Source organism: Podarcis melisellensis (genome assembly GCF_964234715.1).
Source record: "Podarcis melisellensis genome assembly, chromosome: Z".
Taxonomy (NCBI): domain Eukaryota; kingdom Metazoa; phylum Chordata; class Lepidosauria; order Squamata; family Lacertidae; genus Podarcis; species Podarcis melisellensis.
Genome location: NC_138547.1, coordinates 662,486 through 674,863, shown reverse-complemented (window position 1 = coordinate 674,863; position 12,378 = coordinate 662,486). Strand labels below are relative to the sequence as shown.

At 32.9% G+C, this 12,378-nt stretch overlaps 1 protein-coding gene across 1 annotated transcript in view; it reads left to right on the top strand.

Moving 5' to 3' along the window:
- The window catches only part of SPTAN1 (spectrin alpha, non-erythrocytic 1), a 228,594-nt gene that overhangs the window by 127,754 nt on the left and 88,462 nt on the right, over positions 1-12,378 (top strand). Inside the window, exons 30-32 of the mRNA XM_081898017.1 lie at positions 586-592; positions 745-942; positions 9,805-9,951. Of these exons, the coding sequence (XP_081754143.1) occupies positions 586-592; positions 745-942; positions 9,805-9,951 (352 nt within the window). The remainder of the gene's footprint in view (positions 1-585; positions 593-744; positions 943-9,804; positions 9,952-12,378) is intronic.

Sequence of the window (12,378 nt, the reverse complement as noted above, 5' to 3'; positions counted from 1 at the left end):
GAAACTTCTCCTGAGCTATTATATTATATTATATTATATTATATTATATTATATTATATTATATTATATTATATTATATTATATTATATTATTGGACTCATTACATTATATTATATTGGACTCATTTCTGGTCCGCTCACGGGAAACTTCTCCTGAGCTATTATTATTTTATTTTATTTTATTTATTTTATTTCATTTTATTTTATTTTACTTTATTGGACTCATTTCTGGTCCACTCACGGAAAACTTCTCCTGAGCTATTATATTATATTATTATAATATTTTATTTTATTTTATTTTATTGGACTCATTTCTGGTCCACTCACGGGAAACTTCTCCTGAGCTATTATTATTATTATATTATATTATATTATATTTTTATTTTATTTTATTTTATTTTATTTTATTTTATTTTATTTTATTTTATTTTATTGGACTCATTTCTGGTCCGCTTACGAGATATTATAAATTTATTTATTTATTTATTTATTTTAAATTTTAAATTTTTTATTTTTATTTTAATTTTTAATTTAATTTGAAATTCAATTCAATTCAATTTTAATCTCATTTCACTTTACCCCCTAGGAGCACGGTAATTTTTTTAATTTTAATTTTAATTTTTTAATTTTTTATTTAAAATTAAGTTTAATTTAATTTAATTTCACTTTACCCCCTGGGAGCACCCTAATTTTTTTACATTTAATTTAATTTAATTCAATTCAATTTCTCTTTGCCCCCTCCCAGGAGCACCGCACCGAAATCGACGCCCGTTCCGGAACCTTCCAGGCCTTCGAACAATTTGGACAGCACCTCTTGGCCCGCGGCCATTACGCCAGCCCGGAAATCGAGGAAAAGTTAGGGGTCCTCGACCAGCAGAGGGCCGACCTAGAGAAAGCCTGGGTCCAGCGCCGAATGATGCTCGACCAGTGCCTGGAGCTGCAGGTGATTGGCCCGTTCCGGAGAGGGGGGCGGGGCTATGCAAATGGGGCTTCGGGCTTCCGGGTTTCATTAATGTGGTATATTTATTCGTAAATTAAATTAAATTAAATTAGTATAGTATTAAGATAGATAGATAGATAGATAGATAGATAGATTTATTCATAGATATTCATTAATTAAATTATAGTATAGTATTAAGATAGATAGATAGATAATTTGTTCATAAATTAAATTAAATTATAGTATAGTATTAAGATAGATAGATAGATAATTTATTCATAAATTAAATTAAATTATAGTATAGTATTAAGATAGATAGATAGATAATTTGTTCATAAATTAAATTGAATTATAGTATAGTATTAAGATAGATAGATAGATAATTTGTTCATAAATTAAATTAAATTATAGTATAGTATTAAGATAGATAGATAGATAATTTATTCATAAATTAAATTAAATTATAGTATAGTATTAAGATAGATAGATAGATAATTTATTCATAAATTAAATTAAATTATAGTATAGTATTAAGATAGATAGATATTTATTCATTGATTAAAGTATAGTATAGTATAGTATTAAGATAAATATTCATACATTAAATTATAGTATAGTATTAAGATAGATATTTGTTTATTTATTCATTAATTTAATTAAAGTATAGTATAGTTAGTATAAAGATAGATAGATATTTATTTATTCATTACTTATAGGATAGGATAGGATAGGATAGTATTAAGATAGATAGATATTCATACATTAAATTAAAGTATAATATATAGTATATAGTATACTTATAGTATACAATATACTATACTATACTTTAATTTAATGTATGGATATCTATCTATCTTAATATATACTATATACAATTCATAGTATAGTATATAGGATATAGGATATTACGCCAGCCCGGAAATCGAGGATTGGTCCGTTCCAGGGAGGGGGCGGGGCTTCCGGGTTTCATTAGCTGGCGGTATATTTATTCGTAAATTAAATTAAATGATAGATAGATATTTATTCATGAATTAAATTAAGGTATAGTAGAGTATATTATAGTATAGTATTAAGACAGACAGATAGATATATAAATAGATATTCCTCAATTAAATTAAATTAAATTATAGTATAGTATAGTATTAAGATAGATAGATAGATATTCATTAATTATAGTATAGTATTAAGATAGATATTTATTCATTAATAAAATTAAAGTATAGTATAGTATTAAGATAGATATTCATTAATTAAAATAAGTTAGTATAGTATAGTATCGTATAGTATTTAGATAGATAGATAGATAGATAGATAGATAGATAGATAGATAGATAGATATTCATTAATTATAGTATAGTATTAAGATAGATATTTATTCATCAATAAAATTAAAGTATAGTATAGTATTAAAATAGATAGATATTCATTAATTATACTATACTATACTATATATAATTTATAGTATACTGTATACAATTTATAGTATAGTATAGTATACTATAGTATTGATAGATAGATATTCATTAATTAAATCAAAATAAATTATAGTATAATATAGTATAGTATTAAGATAGATAGATAGATATTCATTAATTAGATTAGTATAGTATAGTATAGTATAGTAAGATAGATAGATATTCATTAATTAGATTATAGTATAGTATAGTATAGTATAGTATTAAGATAGATAGATATTCATTAATTATAGTATTGTATTAAGATAGATATTCCTTAATTAAATTAAAGTATAGTATAGTATTAAAATAGATAGATAGATAGATATTCATTAATGATACTATACTATACTATAAATTGTATATAGTATACTATACATAATCTATACTATACTATACTATACTATACTAAATTTACTTTAATTAATGAATATCTATCTATCTTAATACTATACTATACTATACTATACTATACTATACTATACTATACTATACTAAATTTACTTTAATTAATATCTATCTATCTATCTAATCTATCTATCTTAATACTATACTATACTATACTATACTATACTATACTATACTATACTATACTATACTATACTATACTATATTCTATAATTTAATGTATGAATACCTATCTATCTATCTATCTATCCATCCATCTTAAAATATACTATATACAATACGTAGTATACTATATATTCATTAATTATACTATGCTATACAATATATAATATTTAGTATACTATATACAATTTATAGTATAGTATAGTATTAAAATAGATAGATATTCATTAATTATACTATACTATAATATACTACACTACACTACACTATACTATAAATTGTATATAGTATACTATCAATTATATATAGTATAGTATAGTATTAAAATAGATAGATATTCATTATACTATACTATACTTTAATTAATGAATATCTATCGATCGATCTATCTTAATACTATACTATACTATACTATACTATACTATACTTTAATTAATGAATATCTATCGATCGATCTATCTTAATACTATACTATACTATACTATACTATACTATACTTTAATTAATGAATATCTATCGATCGATCGATCTTAATACTATACTATACTATACTATAATTAATGAATATCTATCGATCGATCTATCTTAATACTATACTATACTATACTATACTATACTATACTATACTTTAATTAATGAATATCTATCAATCGATCTATCTTAATACTATACTATACTATACTTTAATTAATGAATATCTATCGATCGAACTATCTTAATACTATACTATACTATACTATAATTAATGAATATCTATCAATCGATCTATCTTAATACTATACTATACTATACTATAATTAATGAATATCGATCGATCGATCTATCTTAATACTATACTATACTATACTATACTATACTTTAATTAATGAATATCTATCGATCGATCGATCTTAATACTATACTATACTATACTATACTTTAATTAATGAATATCGATCGATCGATCTATCTTAATACTATACTATACTATACTATACTATAATTAATGAATATCTATCAATCGATCTATCTTAATACTATACTATACTATACTATACTTTAATTAATGAATATCTATCGATCGAACTATCTTAATACTATACTATACTATACTATAATTAATGAATATCTATCGATCGATCTATCTTAATACTATACTATACTATACTATAATTAATGAATATCTATCGATCGATCTATCTTAATACTATACTATACTATACTATAATTAATGAATATCTATCGATCGATCTTAATACTATACTATACTATACTATACTATACTATACTATACTTTAATTAATGAATATCTATCGATCGATCTATCTTAATACTATACTATACTATACTATACTTTAATTAATGAATATCTATCGATCGATCTATCTTAATACTATACTATACTATACTATACTATACTATACTATACTATACTTTAATTAATGAATATCTATCGATCGATCTATCTTAATACTATACTATACTATACTTTAATTAATGAATATCTATCGATCGATCTATCATAATACTATACTATACTATACTATACTTTAATTAATGAATATCTATCGATCGATCTATCTTAATACTATACTATACTATACTTTAATTAATGAATATCTATCGATCGATCTATCTTAATACTATACTATACTATACTATACTTTAATTAATGAATATCTATCGATCGATCTATCTTAATACTATACTATACTATACTATACTTTAATTAATGAATATCTATCGATCGATCTATCTTAATACTATACTATACTATACTATAATTAATGAATATCTATCGATCGATCTATCTTAATACTATACTATACTATACTATAATTAATGAATATCTATCAATCGATCTATCTTAATACTATACTATACTATACTTTAATTAATGAATATCTATCGATCGATCTATCTTAATACTATACTATACTATACTATACTTTAATTAATGAATATCTATCGATCGATCTATCTTAATACTATACTATACTATACTATACTATACTATACTATACTATACTATACTATACTATAATTAATGAATATCTATCGATCGATCTATCTTTATACTATACTATACTATACTATACTATACTATACTATACTATACTATACTATACTATACTAATGTATGAATACCTATCTATCTATCATCTATCTATCTATCCATCCATCTTAATATATACTATATACAATTCATAGTATACTATATATAATGGATAGCATAGGATATAGTATATTACGCCAGCCCGGAAATCGAGGAGAAGTTAGGGGTCCTGGACCAGCAGAGGGCCGACCTAGAGAAAGCCTGGGTCCAGCGCCGGATGACGCTGGACCAGTGCCTGGAGCTGCAGGTGATTGGTCCGTTCCGGGGAGGGGGCGGGGCTATGCAAATGGGGCTTCGGGCTTCCGGGTTTCATTAATGTGGTATATTTATTCGTAAATTAAATGAAATTAAATTAGTATAGTATTAAGATGATAGATAGATAGATAGATAGATAATTTATTCATAAATTAAATTAAATTAAATTATAGTATTAAGATAGATAGATAGATAATTTATTCTTAAATTAAATGAAATTAAATTAGTATAGTATTAAGATGATAGATAGATAGATAGATAATTTATTCATACATTAAATTAAATTAAATTATAGTAGAGTATTAAGATAGATAGATAATTTATTCATAAATTAAATTAAATTATAGTATAGTATTAAGATAGATATTTATTCATTGATTAAAGTATAGTGTAGTATAGTATTAAGATAGATAGATAGATAATTTATTCATAAATTAAATTATAGTATAGTATTAAGATAGATAGATAGATAGATAATTTATTCATAAACTAAATTAAATTATAGTATAGTATTTAGATAGATATTTATTCATTGATTAAAGAATAGTATAGTATAGTAGATAAATATTCATTAATTAAATTATACTATAGTATTGTATTGTATTAAGATAGATAGATATTTATTCATTAATTAAATTAAAGCATAGCATAGTATAGTATTAAGATAGATAGATAGATATTCATTAATTAAATTAAGTTAAATTACAATATAGTATAGTATTAAGATAGATAGATAGATAGATAGATAGATATTCATTAATTAAATTAAATTAAATTAAATTACAGTATAGTCTAGTCTAGTATACTATTAAGATAGATATTTGTTCATTAATTAAATTATATTATAGTATAGTGTTAAAATTGATAGATATTATTCATTAATTAAATTAGAGTATTAAGATAGATGATAGATAGATAGATATTCATTTAGTATAGTATAGTATAGTATATTAAGACAGATATTCATTAATTAAATTACAGTATAGTATAGTATTAGGATAGATAGATATTAATTAAGATAGATAGATAGATATTTATTCATTAAGTATAGTATAGTATTAAGATAGATAGAGACCCCGTTTCCTGTGCAGACAGGAAGTCCTCTGTTTCCGTGGGTCAAAGGGCGGAGTTCTATGGGTCCGGCTCCGCCCCCTCACCCCCTTTCTGCCCCCCACCTGCCCCACAACTCTTCCACCCGGAACCCACAACCTGCTCCCTGGACCCCATTTCCTGTGCAGACAGGAAGTCCCCTTCTTCCATGGGTCAGGGGGCGGAGTCCAGGGGTCGAGCTCCACCCCCTGACCCCTAACCTGCCCCACAGCTCTTCCACCGGTACTGTGAGCAGGCGGAGAACTGGATGGCGGCCTGCAAGGCCTTCCTCAACAATTGGAGGGCAGAGGGGGGTCCACGTGGCCGACATGGGGGGCGCCCCCTAACCCACTAACCGGACCCCGTTTCTGGGGCAGAGGGGAAGTCGTGGGAACCGGAAGACCCACTTATGGGTCAGAGGAGGGTCTGGTTGGCCGACAGGGGGAGCGGCTATGTCCTGGGCTTCTGTGGGTCACAGGGCTCCACCCCCTGACCCCTAACCTGCCCCACAGCTCTTCCACCGGGACTCCGAGCAGGCGGAGAACTGGATGGCGGCCCGGGAGGGCTTCTGTGGGTCCGAGGGTGGAGTTCACCCCCTCAGCCTGACCCCCATGTGCCCCCCACCTGCCCCACAGCTCTTCTGGAAGACCTCCTTGGCCGACACGGGGAGCGGCTATGTCCTGGGCTTCTGTGGGTCACAGGGCGGAGTTCTATGGGGCGGAGGGCAGAGTTCTATGGGTCCAGCTCCGCCCCCTCACCCCCCGACCCCTCACCTCTGCCCCACAGCTCTTCCACCGGGACTGCAAGCAGGCGGAGAACTGGAGGGCGCTACCCGGACCCCATTTCCTGTGCAGACAGGAAGTCCCCTTCTTCCATGGGTCAGGGGGCGGAGTCCAGGGGTCAAGCTCCACCCCCTGACCCCTAACCTCTGCCCCACAGCTCTTCCACCGGTACTGTGAGCAGGCAGAGAACTGGAGGGCGCTACCCGGACCCCATTTCCTGTGCAGACAGGAAGTCCCGTTCTTCCATGGGTCACAGGGCGGAGTTCTATGGGTCCGGCTCCGCCCCCTCACCCCTGCCTCCTAACCTCTGCCCCACAGCTCTTCCACCCACTACCCAGATCCCGTTTCCTGTGCAGACAGGAAGTCCTCGCTTCCATGGGTCGGAGGGCGGAGATCTATGGGCCTAGCTCCTCACCCCCTCACCCCCGACCTCTGCCCCACAGCTCTTCCACCGGTACTGTGAGCAGGCAGAGAACTGGAGGGCGCTATCCGGACCCCATTTCCTGTGCAGACAGGAAGTCCTCGCTTCCGTGGGTCACAGGGCAGAGTCTGGGGGTCCGACTCTGCCCCCTCACCCCCGACCCCCACCAGAAGACCCACTTGTGGGTCCGAAGGGGATCCTACTCAGGGGGCACCACCCAGAACCCCATTTCCTGTGCAGACAGGAAGTCTCCTTCTTCCATGGGTCAGGGGGCGGAGTCCAGGGGTCGAGCTCCACCCCCTGACCCCTAACCTGCCCCACAGCTCTTCCACCGGTACTGTGAGCAGGCAGAGAACTGGAGGGCGCTACCCGGACCCCATTTCCTGTGCAGACAGGAAGTCCCCTTCTTCCATGGGTCAGGGGGTGGAGTCCAGGGGTCGAGCTCCACCCCCTGACCCCTAACCTCTGCCCCACAGCTCTTCCACCGGGACTGCGAGCAGGCGGAGAACTGGATGGCGGCCTGCAAGGCCTTCCTCAACAATTGGAGGGCAGAGGGGGGTCCACGTGGCCGACATGGGGGGCGCCCCCTAACCCACTAACCGGACCCCATTTCTGGGGCAGAGGGGAAGTCGTGGGAACCGGAAGACCCACTTATGGGTCAGAGGAGGGTCTGGTTGGCCGACAGGGGGAGCGGCTATGTCCTGGGCTTCTGTGGGTCACAGGGCTCCACCCCCTGACCCCTAACCTGCCCCACAGCTCTTCCACCGGGACTCCGAGCAGGCGGAGAACTGGATGGCGGCCCGGGAGGGCTTCTGTGGGTCCGAGGGTGGAGTTCACCCCCTCAGCCTGACCCCCATGTGCCCCCCACCTGCCCCACAGCTCTTCTGGAAGACCTCCTTGGCCGACACGGGGAGCGGCTATGTCCTGGGCTTCTGTGGGTCACAGGGCGGAGTTCTATGGGGCGGAGGGCAGAGTTCTATGGGTCCAGCTCCGCCCCCTCCCCCCCTGACCCCTAACCTCTGCCCCACAGCTCTTCCACCGGGACTCCGAGCAGGCGGAGAACTGGATGGCGGCCCGGGAGGGCTTCTGTGGGTCCGAGGGTGGAGTTCACCCCCTCAGCCTGACCCCCATGTGCCCCCCACCTGCCCCACAGCTCTTCTGGAAGACCTCCTTGGCCGACACGGGGAGCGGCTATGTCCTGGGCTTCTGTGGGTCACAGGGCGGAGTTCTATGGGGCGGAGGGCGGATTTATCTGGCCTAGCTCTGCCCCCTCACCCCCAACCCCTAACCTCTGCCCCACAGCTCTTCCACCGGGACTGTGAGCAGGCGGAGAACTGGGTGGCGGCCCGCAAGGGCTTCTGTGGGTCCGCAGGTGGAGTTCTGTGGGTCCGAGGGTGGAGTTCACCCCCTGACCCCCATGTGCCCCCCACCTGCCCCACAGCTCTTCTGGAAGACCTCCTTGGCCGACACGGGGAGCGGCTATGTCCTGGGCTTCTGTGGGTCACAGGGCGGAGTTCTATGGGGCGGAGGGCGGAGTTCTATGGGTCCAGCTCCGCCCCCTCACCCCCTGACCCCTCACCTCTGCCCCACAGCTCTTCCACCGGGACTGCGAGCAGGCGGAGAACTGGAGGGCGCTACCCGGACCCCATTTCCTGTGCAGACAGGAAGTCCCCTTCTTCCATGGGTCAGGGGGCGGAGTCCAGGGGTCGAGCTCCACCCCTGACCCCTAACCTGCCCCACAGCTCTTCCACCGGTACTGTGAGCAGGCAGAGAACTGGAGGGCGCTACCCGGACCCCATTTCCTGTGCAGACAGGAAGTCCCCTTCTTCCATGGGTCAGGGGACTGAGTCCAGGGGTCGAGCTCCACCCCCTGACCCCTAACCTGCCCCACAGCTCTTCCACCGGTACTGTGAGCAGGCAGAGAACTGGAGGGCGCTACCCGGACCCCATTTCCTGTGCAGACAGGAAGTCCCCTTCTTCCATGGGTCAGGGGACTGAGTCCAGGGGTCGAGCTCCACCCCCTGACCCCTAACCTCTGCCCCACAGCTCTTCCACCGGTACTGTGAGCAGGCAGAGAACTGGAGGGCGCTACCCGGACCCCATTTCCTGTGCAGACAGGAAGTCCCCTTCTTCCATGGGTCAGGGGACTGAGTCCAGGGGTCGAGCTCCACCCCCTGACCCCTAACCTCTGCCCCACAGCTCTTCCACCGGGACTGCGAGCAGGCGGAGAACTGGATGGCGGCCCGGGAGGCTTTCCTCAACACGGAGGACAAAGGCGATTCGCTGGACAGCGTGGAAGCGCTGATCAAAAAACACGAGGATTTCGACAAGGCCATCAACGTCCAGGTGAGGCGGCCAGCGGATTTCCATTCGATCTTGATTTTGATTTATTTGAATTAGGGGACTCGTTTCTTGGGATCGGCTTTTTCTTTTCTTATTCTATTCTGTTTTTTATTTTATTTTGTTTTCTCTTCTATTTTTCCCCCTATTCTATTCTATTTTTTATTTTATTTTGTTTTCTCTTCTCTTCTATTTTTTATTTATTCTATTCTATTCTACTCTTTATTTTATTTTGTTTTCTATTCTATATTTTATTTATTCTATTCTATTTTTTATTTTATTTTCTATTCTATTCTATTCTATTTTTTATTTATTCTATTCTATTTTTATTTTATTTTCTATTCTATTCTATTCTAATTTTTATTTTATTTTGTTTTCTATTCTATTCTATTTTTTTCCTATTCTATTCTATTTTTTATTTTATTTTGTTTTCTATTCTATTCTATTTTTTTCCTATTCTATTCTATTTTTTATTTTATTTTGTTTTCTATTCTATTCTATTTTTTATTTATTCTATTCTATTTTTTATTTTATTTTATTTTCTATTCTATATTTTATTTATTCTGTTCTATTTTTTATTTTATTTTATTTTCTATTCTATTCTATTCTATTCTATTTTATTCTATTTTTTATTTATTCTATTCTATTTTTTATTTTCTATTCTATTCTATTCTATTTTTTATTTTTTCTATTCTATTCTAATTTTTATTTTATTTTGTTTTCTATCTATTCTATTTTTTTTCCTATTATATTCTATTTTTTATTTTATTTTGTTTTCTATTCTATTTTTTATTTATTCTATTCTATTTTTTATTTTATGTTATTTTCTATTCTATATTTTATTTATTCTGTTCTATTCTATTTTTTATTTTCTATTCTATTCTATTCTATTCTATTCTATTCTATTTTTTATTTATTCTATTTTTTATTTTATTTTCTATTCTATTCTATTTTTTATTTTTTCTATTCTATTCTATTCTAATTGTTATTTTATTTTGTTTTCTATTCTATTCTATTTTTTATTTTATTTTGTTTTCTATTCTATTCTATTTTTTATTTATTCTATTCTATTTTTTATTTTATTTTGTTTTCTATTCTATATTTTATTTATTCTGTTCTATTCTATTTTTTATTTTCTATTCTATTCTATTCTATTCTATTCTATTTTTTATTTTATTTTCTATTCTATTCTATTCTATTTTTTCTTTATTCTATTCTATTCTATATTTTATTTTATTTTCTATTCTATTTTATATTTATTCTATTCTATTCTATTTTTTCTTTATTCTATTCTATTCTATTTTTTATTTTATTTTCTATTTTATTCTATTCTATTTTTTATTTTGTTTTCTATTCTATTCTATTTTTTATTTATTCTATTCTATTCTATATTTTATTTTATTTTATTTTCTGTTTTATTTTATTCTATTCTATTCTATTTTTTATTTTATTTTATTTTCTATTTTATTCTATTTTATTTTTTATTTATTCTATTCTATTCTCTTTTTTCTTTATTCTATTCTATTCTATTTTTAGATTTTATTTTATTTTATTCTAATCAATTCTATTCTATTCTATTTCTTATTTTTTTATTTTATTCTATTTTTTCATTTTATATTTCATTTCATTCTATTCTATTCTATTCTATTCTTTTATTCTATTTTATTTTATTTTATTTTTTATTCTATTCTATTTTTTATACTATTCTTTTTTTTATTTTCTATTCTATTCTATTCTATTTTTTCTTTATTCTATTCTATTCTATTTTTTTATTTTATTTTGTTTTCTATTCTATTCTGTTCTATTTTTTATTCTATTCTATTCTATTTTTTATTTTATTTTCTATTTTATTCTATTCTATTTTTTATTTTATTTTCTATTTTATTCTATTCTATTTTTTCTTTAATTCTATTCTATTTTTAGATTTTATTTTATTTTATTCTAATCAATTCTATTCTATTCTATTTCTTATTTTTTTATTTTATTCTATTTTTTCATTTTATATTTCATTTCATTCTATTCTATTCTATTATTTTATGTTATTTTATTTTATTTTTTATTCTATTCTATTCTATTTTTTTTTATACTATTCTATTCTATTTATTATTTTATGTCTTTATTCTATTTTATTCTATTATGTTTTTAAATTTAATTTAATTTTATTATTTTATTTTATTTTTTATTCTATTCTATTCTATTCTATTCTATTTTTTATTTTATTATTCTAGTCTATTTTTTATTTTATTTATTTTATTTTATTACTCTATTCTATTCTTTTACTTTATTTTATTTTATTTTATTTTATTGGACTTGTTTCTGGTCTGCTCCCGAGCTTTTTGTTTTATTTTATTTTATTATTCTGTTCTATTCTATTCTATTTATTGGACTCGTTTCTGGTCCACTCGCGGGAAATTTAGTTTAATTTAGTTTAAT